At 45.9% G+C, this 17,643-nt stretch overlaps 1 protein-coding gene across 3 annotated transcripts in view; it reads right to left on the bottom strand.

The window, feature by feature from the left end:
• Positions 1-251: 251 nt before the first annotated feature.
• LOC129832081 (BCAS3 microtubule associated cell migration factor-like) overlaps positions 252-17,643 on the bottom strand; it is a 326,378-nt gene continuing 308,986 nt past the window's right edge. For all 3 annotated transcript variants that reach the window (XM_055895829.1, XM_055895830.1, XM_055895831.1), the window contains one exon: positions 252-2,855. In XM_055895829.1, the coding sequence (XP_055751804.1) occupies positions 2,707-2,855 (149 nt within the window). In that variant the 3' untranslated portion in view covers positions 252-2,706. The remainder of the gene's footprint in view (positions 2,856-17,643) is intronic.

Genomic DNA, 17,643 nt, shown 5'->3' with positions numbered 1-17,643 from the left:
AGTCTCAGCTCCAGTTTAGCTCCCGTCTAAGGTAAGTGAACTGCATTTAAATAAGACAGTTGCACAAGACAGTTCACATAATTGTCTATTTAAAGAAATTCAGCCAATACAATACAAGCCCTACATCAATTAGTCTTGTACCGATTTTTGAACATTTTGAAGTTCATTTGACTATTGATCTGAGTGAAACGTTTTAGAGTGTTGTATTCACGGTCTGCTTTTTCCACAATAAACTGGCAGAAAATGTGAACTGGCTTTGGTGTGGTTTATTTATTGTCTTTAAATTAAACGAGAAGTCACTTTACATTTACAAAAGCACTTGCTGATAACTTTTGTTCACGTGATTGAAACAATGACTATGCAGGTGTTATATTTATTTAGCATATATGAAATCATTGAGTATCCAGGGGTGATAACACATCAATACATTTAATTTACAAAACCAATATTAGTAAAAATGTATTACAAAGCATGTGTTCCGCATTAAAATGAATAAATTCATCATGCCTCTTTTATGTTACATTGTCCAGTGACCAAGCAGCAGTAGCCATCGACTCATTCAACATGCAGAATTACGGGAACATGGCTGTGTTGAGTAGGGTGAAACATTCCGAACATTGCAGATAGAAATGTAATATATAGATCTGTAATGACTCCTTTTCCTACAGGACAGAGAGGAGTCACATGTTCTATAAAATGTATTTCTACCTGAAAGTCCTGTAACGTAGCATTTTTCTGAACATACCCGTGTAGTCAACCAGACATCCATTCCCCAGACAAAGGACTAGGATTGTATCGTGTTTTAAAATTAAAATGTTGACAAACACTGAATACAAAATCAGTGACCAAATATTTAGAACCTGTTTTAAGTCTCAAAGGTGAGTCTATCTTTCTGTTCTCACTAGTGCATCAGATCACACTTCATATCAAGTCCTATGTGGTCTGGTCAAGTCTAGCAATGACTCATTCACTAAGAAAAGCTGGCAAAGTAGTTACTCAGCGTACAAGTGTGTGTTTGTGTTTGGGGTGTGTTTGAGGTGTGTGTGTCTGCACGCAAGTAAGGAATAAGCCTTTTCTTTTGTTAAAGCACAAACCTCTGTTTTTTGTTGCAAAATAGAAAAAGAAAATCATAATCAAAGCAAGATGAAATCATCAGAAGACACTCGACTCAACAAACTAAAAAGATACCCATCGAAACCATCAAAGTTACCAAATTAAGAGAAAACCATACATGGAAGTGATTTGGTCTTAATAAGCAAAGTGTAACGGGCTTCCTCCTTCTCCTCATCCGAAGAGGAGTAGCAGGGATTTGACCAAAATGCAGCGGGTTGTGAATACATAATGATTTAATAGACAAAATGGAAAAACACGACAAACACTTGAATAATTACAAAACAAATAAACGAATGTAGACAGACCTGGACACGAACTTACATACAACTTGAAGAACGCATGAACCAGGAAAACAGACTACATAAAACGAACGAACTAACAAAAACCGGAACAGTCCCGTGTGGCGTAACATACAGACACTGACACAGGAGACAATCACCCACAAACAAAGTGAGAACAACCTACCTTAATATGACTCTCAATTAGAGGAAAACGCAAAACACCTGCCTCTAATTAAGAGCCATACCAGGCAACCCAAAACCAACATAGAAACAGAAAACATAGACTGCCCACCCAAAACTCACGCCCTGACCATCACACACATACAAAACAACAGAAAACAGGTCAGGAACGTGACACAAAGCTAATATACATTACAGCTCGCATGCTGAGCTAGGTCGTTATCTTCAGAAGTAAAACAACTACAGCTACATTAGGTCCATCACCATTTACAAGCTTGTGAAAAAGTCAAAGTGACACGTAGTTAATCAACTCCATAAAAACATGTCTAGCTAAATAACAAACTTCAACTATTTCAAATGAGCAGTAAACTAATCAGCAACAAACATTTTGTTTTGAGCCTGTTTCTGTCACTAAAAGCCCCCAAAAATGTATCTACCTAGAGGTGGTTTGCATTCCAAATTGCAGCCTTATCCCTTTATAGTGCACTATATTGGGAATAGGGTGCATTTTGTGACTCACACAAAATCATCAGGGCACTTTTTATTCGCACATACGCACGCACGCACGCACGCACGCACGCACACACACACACACACACACACACACACACACACACACACACAGAGGGACTGAGTCACAAACTGTTCACTCAATGCACTCTGCCTTCTCTCTCACTACTCATACACACAGGCAAACAACACACACACGGAGCAGCACACACACCCAAAATGAAACACACGCCATGTGACACATCACCCCCCACACACACACACACAGACACACACACAGACAGAAACACAAACACATCGGTAGGTGAGAGTAACACTGGACAGTTCCTGGATTTGGAAAGAGAGAGGAGGGAACATGAAAAGGGAATCACTGCTCACAATAACATCCTAATGAACATCAACATGGCCTCAGACCTGGGTTCAAATACTTTATCTGGGCTTTATTGAGCTTGTCTGGAATCAATAGAATAGTTGGACTCAATAGAATAGTTGTAAAATGTAGCCCCCTCCCACCAGGCACCCCAGGCAGACTAAAGCAAACGCTCAAAGCATTTGAAAGACTTAAAATAGTATTTGACCGCAGGTCTTGTAGGGTGGTAGGCAGGCTGTCTCCTAGTCTCTTCTAGGGGAATCCGGAGGGGAAGAGGCTGAGGGGCTGGCTCTCGTTGGTGGGCAGTGGAGAGCGGTAACCCTCAAAGTTACGAGGGATGGAGCCGCTGGTGGAGCCAGAGCTGTTGCTAAGAGTCTCAATACTGCCCTCCCTCTGGAGCTCTGTGGGGGAGAGACAGAGGCGCACACACACACACACACACACACACACACACACACACACACACACACACACACACACACACACACACACACACACACACACACACACACACACACACACACACACACACACACACACACACACACACACACACACACACACACACACACAATGAACATTCCAATCTTCTATGAGCTGTACATTGAAAGTGTTGTAACAATGTAAGTAGATTATGTAGTGCTGTGTGGGATTTTGTCTTGTTTCTGTCTGTGTACCAAACCAATACAAATGTACATTCACATATAAAGCCGCCAGATGTTGTCTTTATCAGAGGCCAAGGCGGAGCTACAACCATTTTGAGTCTCCCTATCCAACTTTACCAGATCTACAACAGATGAAGTGTCTATAGGGGACAAGGGCTAGGGGCTTGTTACTGGACAGGGCCCAAAACGCCACTCCCTCCACTAGATCAGACTCCCTCCACTACCACGTCTCTGGGTTGGTTGGTCTGCTCTGTCAAACACACTGACTCTCAACCTGATTCATTAACCATCCCAGTAGTAACAGTAACAGTACGGTATGCCAGCTAGCAGTCTGCCTCTGTGTAGACTGACACACTGTCTGACAGGCTGCTCCAACACCATTCACAGGAAACTGTTACATGTCAGTCTATGGCCATACGGAGCATATTAAAGAGAAGACATGTTGTAAAACATATCCGTCAAGATGGGTGCAGACTGGCATGGTGTGAGGATCAGTGATCAACAAGATGCATTTTGACACAGATCAGACATATATACCAGTCATATTGATGATGGTATATATGATGACAATGGGGGGGTGTATGGGTGGGGTCAGTAGCGTGTGGTTGAAAGGTTGGGAGGTGGGTGTATGTGGGTTTGTGTGAGTTAGTTTGCCCACATACCCCTGTGACAGGTGCTCATGAATCCTATTGTAGACACTCAGCTCAGAGAGAATGAAGAATGCCAAGGGAAGACTAGGCCAGGACCGGCCTGAGAAAAAGCAGAGGCCAGGATCGGCCTGAGAAAAAGCAGAGGCCAGACTAGGCCAGGATCGTCCTGAGAAAAAGCAGAGGCCAGACTAGGCCAGGACAGGCCTGAGAAAAAGCAGAGGCCAGACTAGGCCAGGACAGGCCTGAGAAAAAGCAGAGGCCAGACTAGGCCAGTACCGGCCTGAGGAAAAGCAGAGGCCAGACTAGGCCAGGACCGGCCTGAGGAAAAGCAGAGGCCAGACTAGGCCAGGACCGGCCTGAGGAAAAGCAGAGGCCATACTAGGTCAGGACCGGCCTGAGGAAAAGCAGAGGCCAGACTAGGCCAGGACAGGCCTGAGAAAAAGCAGAGGCCAGACTAGGCCAGGACAGGCCTGAGAAAAAGCAGAGGCCAGACTAGGCCAGGACCGGCCTGAAGAAAAGCAGAGGCCAGACTAGGCCAGGACCGGCCTGAGGAAAAGCAGAGGCCAGACTAGGCCAGGACTGGCCTGAGGAAAAGCAGAGGCCAGACTAGGCCAGGACCGGCCTGAGGAAAAGCAGAGGCCAGACTAGGCCAGGACCGGCCTGAGGAAAAGCAGAGGCCATACTAGGTCAGGACCGGCCTGAGGAAAAGCAGAGGCCAGACACGAACACTTACAAGCATTCCAACATACAAATGAATACTTAACTCAAATACGTGCTCACTTCAGATATCAGTGCTCACATTCCCATTCAATGTAAAGCACTTTAAGCACCTGTAAAAGCCTTGTATAAATCCAATCCATGACATAAGTAAACCAGGCGGTGTGGACTGAAGGGAGAGGTTATACTGGAGCCATGAGAATGTCCCACGGGAAACAGTAGCTGTTGGCTTCAGATCCGACTAGCTACACAAAGCCGCCCTACCTTCCTACCTTCCACAGAATCCACGCAACACACCACTCTGTTCCACATGTTACTCTATCCCACCTCCCTCCCTTTTTCATTTGCTTGGATACAAGCAGCAGAAACACAGTCACAGCAGAACAGTAATCCCAGGGGCTGACGACAACTACTGTTCCACATTGGGGTTTCACTCTCATGCACTCACTACAAGCACACAGACACGCACGTACAGACGTGCGCACACACACGGGACCACACATACGCACACATGTACACACACGCAGACAGACAGTAAGTGTTAATCAGTAATGATATGGGTCATGTCTAATGATATCAGTTACTCAGATGTAATAATGTAGAGGTGCTGGTGTCTCTCTGAGAGCACAGACTATACAACTCACCTCTCTCTTGCTTCCTCTTCTCCTCTGGACTATCTTCTATCCCTTTTCCTAACCCCTAGCCCCCCTCTCCTAACCCCTAGCCCCCCTCTCTTAACCCCTAGCCCCCCTCTCTTAACCCCTAGCCCCCCTCTCTTAACACCTAGCCCCCCTCTCTTAACACCTAGCCCCCCTCTCCTAACCCCTAGCCCCCCTCTCCTAACCCCTAGCCCCCCTCTCTTAACCCCTAGCCCCCCTCTCCTAACCCCTCGCCCCCTCTCTGAACCCCTAGTCCCCCTCTCCTAACCCCTCGCCCGCTCTCTTAACCCCTAGCCCCCCTTTCCTAACCCCTCGCCCCCTCTCTTAACCCCTAGCCCCCCTCTCTTAACCCCTAGCCCCTGTCTCCTAACCCCTCTCTCTTAGCTCCCCTCTCCTAACCCCTCACCCCCTCTCTTACCCCCTAGCACCCTCTCTTAACCCCTAGCCCCTCTCTCCTAACCCCTAGACCCTTTCTCCTAGCTTCCCTCTTCTAACCCCTAGCCCCTCTTCCCTAGTCCCTCTCTCCTAGTCCCCCTCTCCTAACCCCTAGTCCCACTCTCCTAGTCCCTCTCTCCTAACCACTCTCCTCACCCCCCTCTCCTCGCCCCCCTCTGCTAACATTTAGCCCTTCCCCTAGCACCTCTACTAACCCCTAGCCCCTCTGCTAACCCCTAGCCCCTCCTCTAGCCTATCTCTGCTAATCAGGCCCTCTGCTAACCCCTAGGCCATCTGCTAACCCCTAGGCCCTCTATCCTAACCCTTAGCCCATCCCCTAGCCCCTCTACTAACCACTAGCCCCTCTACTTATCCTAGCCCCTCTCTCCATATCCCAGCCCAGATCATGATGGCATTTGTAGTTCTTTATGATAGCCACATTAGCAGCTAATTAGCATTTCATTTTTTGGGGGGTAAATACAGTCGAATATATTAATAGAAGTTACCTGGTCTTAGTGAGATTTACTTGGTTATCAAAACGTCACCCCAGGGTAAGCCCACATGAAACACAACCCTTATTTTAAGTGTTTCTAAATCCCTTATGGGAAAAACAAATGGTAGAAAAATGATTGGAACCATTTCCCTGTTTGACCGCTAGGTTTTATGGGTATGATGACTCACAGGGTGTGTTCATAAATTCCCTCTGGAGTGTCTGAGCGTGCTCAGAGAGCGCTCGGAATTTCAGAGCATTTTGCTCTCGGAGCGTTCAGAGCGTACACTGGACGCTCTGGCCGAGGAGTAGGGTTGATCTGAACATTCTGACCTCCTGGAAGGATATCGACCTCATCCCGTCAGCACAGGATGCATGGTTATTCTTTAAAAGTGCCTTCCTCACCATCTTAAATAAGCATGCCCCATTCAAAAAATGTAGAAGCAGGAACAGATACAGCCCTTGGTTCACTCCAGACCTGACTGCCCTTGACCAGCACAAAAACATCCTGTGGCGTTGGTTTTGGCTTTATTTATTTATTTTTAACATTTTTTTTTTTTTTTTTTTTTTTTTTTTTTTTTTACTTCTGTTTGGTTTTACCACTGTTTAAAGTTCTCTAGCATCAATTAGCCCCCGTGATATGCAACTTTTCAGGGAAGTTAGGAACCAATATACATAAGCAGTTAGGAAAGCTAAGGCTAGCTTTTTCAAACAGAAATTTGCATCCTGTAGCAAAAACTCAAAAAAGTTCTGGGACACTAAAGTCCATGGAGAATAAGAGCACCTCCTCCCAGCTGCCCACTGCACTGAGGCTAGGAAACACTGTCACCACCAATAAATCCACGATAATTGAGAATTTCAATAAGCATTTTTCTACGGCTAGCTATGCTTTCCACCTGGCTACCCCTACCCCGTTGAACTGCCCCGCACCCCCAGAGCAACACGCCCAAGCCTCCCCCATTTCTCCTTCACCCAAATCCAGATAGCTGATGTTCTTAAAGAGCTGCAAAATCTGGACCCCTACAAATCAGCCGGGCTAGACAATCTGGACCCTCTCTTTCTAAAATTATCTGCCGAAATTGTTGCAACCTCTATTACTAGCCTGTTCAACCTCTCTTTTGTATCGTCTGAGATCCCCAATGATTGGAAAGCTGCCGCAGACTCAACAGCCTTGGGTTCTCAAATGACTGCCTCGCCTGGTTCACTTCTCTGATAGAGTTCAGTGTGTCAAATCGTAGGGCCTGTTGTCCGGACCTCTGGCAGTCACTATGGGGGTGCCACAGGGTTCAAGTCTCGGGCCGACTCTCTTCTCCATATACATCAATGATGTCGCTCTTGCTGTTGGTGATTCTCTGATCCACCTCTACGCAGGCGACACGATTCTGTATACTTCTAGCCCTTCTTTGGACACTGTGCTAACTAACCTCCAGACGAGCTTCAATGCCATACAACACTCCTTCCGTGGCCTCCAACTGCTCTTAAATGCAAGTAAAACAAAATGTATGCTCTTCAAACTGTCGCTGCCCGCACCTGCCCGCCCATCCAGCATCACTGCTCTGGACGGTTCTGACCTAGAATATGTGGACAACTACAAATACCTAGGTGTCTGGTTAGACTGTAAACTCTCCTTCCAGACCTACATTAAGCATCTCCAATCCAAAATTAAATCTAGAATCAGCTTCCTATTTCGCAACAAAGCATCCTTCATTCATGCTGCCAAACATACCCTCCTAAAACTGACTATCCTACCGATCCTCGACTTCGGCAATGTCATTTACAAAATAGCCTCCAACACTCTACTCAATAAATTGGATGCAGTCTATCACAGTGCCATCCGTTTTGTCACCAAAGCCCCATATACTACCCACCACTGCGACCTGTACGCTCTCGTTGGCTGGCCCTCGCTTCATACTCGGCGCCAAACCCACTGGCTCCAGGTCATCTAAAAGTCTTTGCAAGGTAAAGCCCCGCCTTATCTCAGTTCACTGGTCACCATAGCAGCACCCAGCCATAGCACGCGCTCCAGCAGGTATATTTCACTGGTCACCCCCAAAGCCAATTCCTTCTTTGGCCGCCTTTCCTTCCAGTTCTCTGCTGCCAATGACTGGAATGAACTGCAAAAATCGCTGAAGCTGGAGACTCTTATCTCCCTCACTAACTTCAAGCACCAGCTGTCAGAGCAGCTACCAGATCATTGCACCTGTACATAGCCCATCTGTAAATAGCCCATCCAACTACCTCATCCCCATACTGGATTTATTTATTTTGCTCCTTTGCACCCCAGTATCTCTACTTGCACATTCATGTTCTGCACATCTATCACTCAAGTGTTTAATTGCTATAAAGTAATTACCTCGCCACTATGGCTTATTTTATTGCCTTACCTCCCTTATCTTACCTCATTTGCACACACTGTATATATACCTTTTTTCCTCTACTGTATTATTGACTATATGTTTGTTTATTCCATGTGTAACTCTGTGTTGTTTGTGTCGAACTGCTTTGCTTTATCTTGGCCAGGTCGCAGTTGTAAATGAGAACTTGTTCTCAACTTGCCTACCTGGTTAAATAAAGGTTAAATAAAAAATATAAAAAAATAAAATAACAGTAGTCAAGCACCCAAGCTAACTGCCTAATTTTGGCTAGCTTGCTAGCTACTTTCAGACAGAAATGAGAGAACACCTCACCCGGAAAATGTTATATGCCCTAGCAGAGCTGATTAGGCTGTTTTCATGTTATCTAGAGCGTTGGTTCTACAGGGTCTCCTAACCTCCAGTCCCTCTCTCCTAACCCCTAACCCCTAGCCCCTCTCTCCTAACCCCTAGACCCTCTCTCTCCTAACCCCTAGCCCCTCTCTCCTAACCCCAAGCCTCTCTCTCCTAACCCCTAGCCTCTCTCTCCTAACCCCTCTCTCCTAACCCATAGCCCCTCTCTCCTAACCCATAGCCCTCTCTCCTAACCCCTAGCCATTCTCTCCTAACCCTCAACCCCTATCTCCTAACCCCTCTCTCCTAACTAGAGGTCGACCGATTATGATTTTTCAACGCCGATACCGTTACCGATTATTGGAGGACCAAAAAAAGCTGATACCGATTAATCGGCCGATATTTTTTGTTGTTGTTTTTTTGTTGTTGTAATAATGACAATTACAACAATACTGAATGAACACTTATTTTAACTTAATATAATACATCAATAAAATCAATTTAGCCTCAAATAAATAATGAAACATGTTCAATTTGGTTTAAATAATGAAAAAACAAAGTGTTGGAGAAGAAAGTAAAAGTGCAATATGTGCCATGTAAGAAAGCTAACGTTTAAGTTCCTTGCTCAGAACATGAGAACATATGAAAGCTGGTGGTTCCTTTTAACATGAGTCTTCAATATTCCCAGGTAAGAAGTTTTAGGTTGTAGTTATTATAGGAATTATAGGACTATTTCTCTCTATACCATTTGTATTTCATTAACTTTTGACTATTGGATGTTCTTATAGGCACTTTGGTATTGCCAGTGTAACAGTATAGCTTCCATCCCTCTCCTCGCTCCTACCTGGTATCGAACCAGGAACACAACGACAACAGCCACCCTCGAAGCAGCGTTACCCATGCAGAGCAAGGGGAATAACTACTCCAAGTCTCAGAGCGAGTGGCGTTTGAAACGCTATTAGCGCACACCCCGCTAACTAGCTAGCCATTTCACATTGATTACACCAGCCTAATCTCGGGAGTTGATAGGCTTGAAGCACAGCGAAGAGCTTCTGGCAAAACGCAGGAAAATGCTGTTTGAATGAATGCTTACGAGCATGCTGCTGCCTACCATCGCTCAGTCAGACTGCTCTATCAAATCATAGCCTTAGTTATAACATAATAACACACAGAAATACGAGTCTTAGTTCATTAATATGCTCGAATCCGGAAACTATCATCTCGAAAACAAGACGTTGATTCTTTCAGTGAAATACGGAACCGTTCCGTATTTTATCTAACGGGTGGCATCCATAAGTCTAAATATTCCTGTTACATTGCACAACCTTCAATGTTATGTCATAATTACGTAAAATTCTGGCAAATTAGTTCGCAACGAGCCAGGTGGCCCAAACTGTTGCATATACCCTGACTCTGCGTGCAATGAACGCAAGAGAAGTGACACAATTTCCCTAGTTTAATATTGCCTGCTAACATGAATTTCTTTTAACTAAATATGCAGGTTTAAAAATATATACTTCTGTGTATTGATTTTAAGAAAGGCATTGATGTTTATGGTTAGGTACATTCGTGCAACGATTGTGCTTTTTTCGCAAATGTGCTTTTGTTAAATCATCCCCCATTTGGCGAAGTTGGCTGTCTTTGTTAGGAAGAAATAGTCTTCACAGTTCGCAACGAGCCAGGCGGCCCAAACTGCTGCATATACCCTGACTCTGTTGCACAGAACGCAAGAGAAGTGACACAATTTCCCCATTTAAAAAATATTAATGTTAGCAGGCAATATTACCTAAATGTGCACGTTTAAAAAGATATACTTGTGTATTGATTTTAAGAAAGGCGTTGATGTTTATGGTTAGGTACACATTGGTGCAACGACAGTGCTTTTTTTGCGAATGCGCTTGTTAATTCACCCGTTTGGCGAAGTAGGCTGTGATTCAATGATAAATTAACAGGCACCGCATCGATTATATGCAACGCAGGACAAGCTAGATAAACTAGTAATATCATCAACCATGTGTAGTTAACTAGTGATTATGTTAAGATTGATTGTTTTTTATAAGATACGTTTAATGCTAGCTAGCACCTTACCTTGGCTCCTTGCTGCACTCGCATAACAGGTAGTCAGCCTGCCACACAGTGTCCTCGTGAAGTGCAATGTAATCGGCCATGATCGGTGTCCAAAAATGCTGATTACAGATTGTTATGAAAACTTGAAATCGGCCCTAATTAATTGCCCATTCCGATTAATCGGTCGACCTCTACTCCTAACCCCTAGCCTCTCTCTCCTAACTCCTAGCCCCTCTCTCCTAACCCCTAGCCCCTCTCTCCTAACACTCAAATCCTAGCCCCTCTCTCCTAACCCCTAGCCTCCCTCTCCTAACCACTAGCCCCTCTCTGCTAACCCCTAGCCCCTCTCTTCTATCCCCTAGTCCCTCTTTCCTAACCCCTAGGCCCTCTCTTCTAACCCCTAGCCTCTCTCTCCTAACCCCGAGCCTCTCTCTCCTAACCCTCAACCCCTCTCTCTTAACCCTCAAGCCCTCTCTCTTAACCCCTAGCCTCTCTCTCCTAACCCCGAGCCTCTCTCTCCTAACCCTCAACCCCTCTCTCTTAACCCTCAACCCCTCTCTCTTAACCCCTAGCCTCTCTCTCCTAACCCCGAGCCTCTCTCTCCTAACCCTAAACCCCTCTCTCTTAACCCTCAACCCCTCTCTCTTAACCCCAAGCCTCTCTCTCCTAACCCCTAACCCCTCTCTCTTAACCCTTAACCCCTAGCCCCTCTCTCCTAACCCCTAACCCCTCTCTGCTAACCCCTAGCCCCTCTCTCTTAACCCCGAGCCTCTCTCTCCTAACCCCTAGCCCCTCTCTCTTAACCCTCAACCCCTAGCCCCTCTCTCTTAACCCCTAACCCCTCTCTCTTAACCCCGAGCCTCTCTCTCCTAACCCTAAACCCCTCTCTCTTAACCCCTAGCCTCTCTCTCCTAACCCTCAACCCCTAGCCCCTCTCTCCTAACCCCTAACCCCTCTCTCCTAACCCTTACCCCCTATCTCCTAACCCCTAAACAATTCTTGTTCGAACTCATAATAGACCAAAGTAGGGTTTCCTTCCAATAAGTTGATCTCTGGATCAGATGTTACTCTTGATAACATCAACACCCGATCAATCAATCACACCCACCCACCCTGATGCTCACACCCTCAACACAAGCCCCTCTGCTCTAATGTGGAGCTAAGCTATGTAACACTTGACATAGAGCTAACATTATGACATGTAGTTAACACCAACTAATCCCATCCCCCTGAAATCAGCCTGGTTAACACTACAACTAGTCTGTTAACCAGGCTGGATTCACTCAGCTGTACATCGTAACTGCATAGTACCTACATGACAATGACTGAATCTAAAGAAACAAAAATCAACCACATTCTGTTTCAGATTCGTTACTATATTTACATTTTCATTCACATTACTAATGTAGTTACATGTAATAATAACAATTAATGTAAAACTTGACACTTTCCACTAAAACACAAATACTTAGGGACAAAGCCTGGACAAACAGCAAGCTGAATACAGGGGGAAAAAATATAAAAATTTAGACAGGGTGACTGGGCTAAAGATGGACCAGCACATCTGGCATTTGCAGAACTGTCCTATGGCCACTCCGTCCCTGTCCGAATATGATGAAGCCGTGAAGTGAGACAGAATGGACTATATTTGGCCTCATGGTACAATCCAGCGAGGAGGGAGTTAAGCTTTGTGGCAAAATGCAATAACAGTTCTACAGGGCTCAGTAAATACATCATTACCAAGTGGACTGACTGCGGAAATAATGTCCAGAAATTATCCAGCATCCTGTCAATGGCCTAATCCTCTTAAACTCTCCTCTTCTTACTTAAGTCTGGCTCAAGCTCACACACACACACACACACACACACACACACACACACACACACACACACACACACACACACACACACACACACACACACACACACACACACACACACACACACACACACACACACACACACACACACACACACACGTACAATTACAAATTCCTGTAAATAAACACACACACAGACCCAAATAGATAAATACATGTAAAGAACTGAGACATACATGCACTCTCACACACTGAATCAACACACAAACATGCAAGCCTCCTCACTGAGAGCATGTTTTGTGTCTTTGTGCTGTGTGTGTTTGCCATGTATGTATGTGTGTGTGTTTGTGGAGTGTGTGTAGGATGTGGTGTGGGGGCCATATTAAGTTGAGAGGAGTGGAGAGAGGGGTCAAAGAGAAAACACAGCGTCTCTTAATCAGTGGGTCTGAGCTGAGGAGAGGAGGAGAGGAGAGAGGAGAAGGGAGAGGAGAGAGGAGGAGAGAGCAGGAGAGGAGAAGGGAGAGGAGAGAGGAGGAGAGGACAGGAGAGGAGAAGGGAGAGGAGGAGAGGACAGGAGAGGTGTGAGGAGGAGAGGACAGGAGAGGTGGAGAGGAGAAGGGAGAGAAGAGAGGAGGAGAGAGCAGGAGAGGACAGGAGAGCGAAGAGAAGAGAGGAAAGGATAGGAGAGCGAGGAGAGGAGAAAAGAGGAGAGAAGAGGATATGACAGGAGAGAAGAGAAGAGGACAGGAGAGAAGCGAGGAGGGGAGGACAGGAGAGGAGCGAGGAGAGGGCAGGAGAGGCGAGAGGAGAGGAGCGAGGAGGGGAGAGAGGAGGTGAGGACAGGAGAGGAGTGAGCAGAGAACAGGAGAGGAGCGGGGAAGAGAACACATGAGAGAGGAAGAAAGGACAGGAGAGGAGAGGAGCGAGGAGCAAGGAGAAGAGGAGGAGGACAGGAGAGGCGCGAGGAGAGGACAGGAGAAAAGTGAGGAGGAGAGGACAGGAGAGAAGCGAAGAGGACAGGAGAGGAGCGAGGACAGGACAGGAGAGCTGGAGAGGACAGGAGAGGAGCGAGGACAGGAGAGGTGAAGAGGAGGACAGGAGAGGTGAAGAGGAGGACAGGACAGGAGAGGAGCGAGGAGGACAGGACAGGAGAGGAGCGAAGACAGGAGAGGTGAAGAGGAGGACAGAAGAGGAGCGAGGAGGAGAGGACAGGAGAGGAGCGAGGAGGACAGGACAGGAGAGGAGCGAAGACAGGAGAGGTGAAGAGGAGGACAGAAGAGGAGCAAGGAGGAGAGGACAGGAGAGGAGCGAGGAGGAGAGGTGATGCCACTTTCTCGTCGCTCTTTCCTCTCCATCTTTCCCTCCTCTATCTCTCTCGTCTCAGAGAGTCTGGGAGTGAGGCAGTAACACACACCGATACTATACTTATCCCAACTGAATGTTTTTGAGTTTTAAATTTAATCTTACAATTGGCCCCAGCTGGCTCTGGGGCCACACACACACACTCTCATGGGTCAGCAGATAAACGGTGGACTGCTTCATCTCCAATCAGACCTCATTACACCAGGCCTGCTGCATGGAGATACAATCACTCCTCTCTATGCATCCCTCTCTATCTCCCTCTCTTCTCCTCATTACTTCCACTCATCTCTCTGGTAAAGAGCTTGTACTGGTTTTAAAGCCCTGCTATACACCAGGATGCTGTGAAACGCTATACCATACACACTGATTGTCCCTCATCATTACCCCCTCGCTGGGTGTGTGGAAGAGAGAAAGTGTGTGTGTGTGTGTGTGTGTGTGTGCCAAACTGTTGTCAGTCTATGTTTATATTTAAGCCACATTGGATTTAGAGGAGACTTCCTCATTAGTTGCTCACACAGATGATTTGGCAAGCAGTTGAAAATACACCACACCATCCTCTCTAAATACACACACACAAACAGCCTACCACCCAAATAATACCCTATCCACACCTAAGACTCAACTGGTCAAAATTAGTACACTATAGGGAATGGGGTACCAATTGGGACAGACCCACACACACAAACATACCTCTGGACTAGAGGTCGACCGATTATGATTTTTCCATGCCGATACCGATACCAATTATTGGAGGACCAAAAAAGGCCGATACCGATTAATCGGCAGATTTTTTAAATGTATTTGTAATAATGACAATTACAACAATACTGAATGAACACTTATTTTAACTTAATATAATACATCAATAAAATCAATTTAGCCTCAAATAAATAATGAAACATGTTCAATTTGGTTTAAATAATGCAAAAACAAAGTGTTGGAGAAGAAAGTAAAAGTGCAATATGTGCCATGTAAGAAAGCTAACGTTTAAGTTCCTTGCTCAGAACATGAGAACATATGAAAGCTGGTGGTTCCTTTTAACATGAGTCTTCAATATTCCCAGGTAAGAAGTTTTAGGTTGTAGTTATTATAGGAATTATAGGACTATTTCTCTCTATACCATTAGTATTTCATTAACCTTTGACTATTGGATGTTCTTATAGGCACTTTAGTATTGCCAGTGTTATTTTTTTATTTTTTATTTATTTATTTCACCTTTATTTAACCAGGTAGGCTAGTTGAGAACAAGTTCTCATTTGCAACTGCGACCTGGCCAAGATAAAGCATAGCAGTGTGAACAGACAACAACACAGAGTTACACATGGAGTAAACAATAAACAAGTCAATAACATGGTAGAAAAAAAAAGAGAATCTATATACAATGTGTGCAAAAGGCATGAGGTAGGCAATAAATCGAGTAATTACAATTTAGCAGATTAACACTGGAGTGATAAATCATCAGATGATCATGTGCAAGAAGAGATACTGGTGTGCAAAAGAGCAGAAAAGTAAATAAATAAAAGCAGTATGGGGGGTGAGGTAGGTAAATTGGGTGGGTAGTTTACAGATGGACTATGTGCAGCTGCAGCGATCGGTTAGCTGCTCGGATAGCAGATTTTTAAAGTTGTTGAGGGAGATAAAAGTCTCCAACTTCAGAGATTTTTGCAATTCGTTCCAGTCGCAGGCAGCAGAGAACTGGAAGGAAAGGCGTCCAAATGAGGTTTTGGCTTTAGGGATGATCAGTGAGATACACCTGCTGGAGCGCGTGCTACGGGTGGGTGTAGCCATCGTGACCAGTGAACTGAGATAAGGCGGCACTTTACCTAGCATAGCCTTGTAGATGACCTGGAGCCAGTGGGTCTGACGACGAACATGTAGCGAGGGCCAGCCGACTAGGGCATACAGGTCGCAGTGGTGGGTCGTATAAGGTGCTTTAGTAACAAAACGGATGGCACTGTGATAAACTGCATCCAGTTTGCTGAGTAGAGTATTGGAAGCTATTTTGTAGATGACATCGCCGAAGTCGAGGATCGGTAGGATAGTCAGTTTTACTAGGGTAAGTTTGGCGGCGTGAGTGAAGGAGGCTTTGTTGCGGAATAGAAAGCCGACTCTAGATTTGATTTTGGATTGGAGATGTTTGATATGAGTCTGGAAGGAGAGTTTGCAGTCTAGCCAGACACCTAGGTACTTATAGATGTCCACATATTCTAGGTCGGAACCGTCCAGGGTGGTGATGCTAGTCGGGCGTGCGGGTGCAGGCAGCGAACGGTTGAAAAGCATGCATTTGGTTTTACTAGCGTTTAAGAGCAGTTGGAGGCCACGGAAGGAGTGTTGTATGGCATTGAAGCTCGTTTGGAGGTTAGATAGCACAGTGTCCAAGGAAGGGCCGGAAGTATACAGAATGGTGTCGTCTGCATAGAGGTGGATCAGGGAATCGCCCGCAGCAAGAGCAACATCATTGATGTATACAGAGAAAAGAGTCGGCCCGAGAATTGAACCCTGTGGTACCCCCATAGAGACTGCCAGAGGACCGGACAACATGCCCTCCGATTTGACACACTGAACTCTGTCTGCAAAGTAGTTGGTGAACCAGGCAAGGCAGTCATTAGAAAAACCGAGGCTACTGAGTCTGCCGATAAGAATATGGTGATTGACAGAGTCGAAAGCCTTGGCCAGGTCGATGAAGATGGCTGCACAGTAATGTCTTTTATCGATGGCGGTTATGATATCGTTTAGTACCTTGAGCGTGGCTGAGGTGCACCCGTGACCGGCTCGGAAACCGGATTGCACAGCGGAGAAGGTACGGTGGGATTCGAGATGGTCAGTGATCTGTTTGTTGACTTGGCTTTCGAAGATCTTAGATAGGCAGGGCAGGATGGATATAGGTCTGTAACAGTTTGGGTCCAGGGTGTCTCCCCCTTTGAAGAGGGGGATGACCGCGGCAGCTTTCCAATCCTTGGAGAGGTTGAACAGGCTGGTAATAGGGGGGGCGACAATGGCGGCGGACAGTTTCAGAAATAGGGGGTCCAGATTGTCAAGCCCAGCTGATTTGTATGGGTCCAGGTTTTCCAGCTCTTTCAGAACATCTGCTATCTGGATATGGGTAAAGGAGAAGCTGGGGAGGCTTGGGCGAGTAGCAGCGGGGGGGGCGGGGCTGTTTGCCAAGGTTGGAGTCGCCAGGAGGAAGGCATGGCCAGCCATTGAGAAATGTTTGTTGAAGTTTTTGATTATCACGGACTTATCAGTGGTGACCGTGTTACCTAGCCTCAGTGAAGTGGGAAGCTGGGAGGAGGTGCTCTTGTTTTCCATGGACTTTACAGTATCCCAGAACTTTTTGGAGTTAGAGCTACAGGATGCAAATTTCTGCTTGAAAAAGCTGGCCTTTGCTTTCCTGACTGACTGCGTGTATTGGTTCCTGACTTCCCTGAACAGTTGCATATCGCGGGGGCTCTTCGATGCTATTGCAGTTCGCCACAGGATGTTTTTGTGCTGGTCGAGGGCAGTCAGGTCTGGAGTGAACCAAGGGCTATATCTGTTCTTGGTTCTGCATTTTTTGAACGGAGCATGCTTGTCTAATATGGTGAGGAAGTAACTTTTAAAGAATGACCAGGCATCCTCA

Source organism: Salvelinus fontinalis, chromosome 33, assembly GCF_029448725.1.
Source record: "Salvelinus fontinalis isolate EN_2023a chromosome 33, ASM2944872v1, whole genome shotgun sequence".
NCBI lineage: Eukaryota > Metazoa > Chordata > Actinopteri > Salmoniformes > Salmonidae > Salvelinus > Salvelinus fontinalis.
This window is presented reverse-complemented; position numbering and strand designations above follow the sequence as displayed.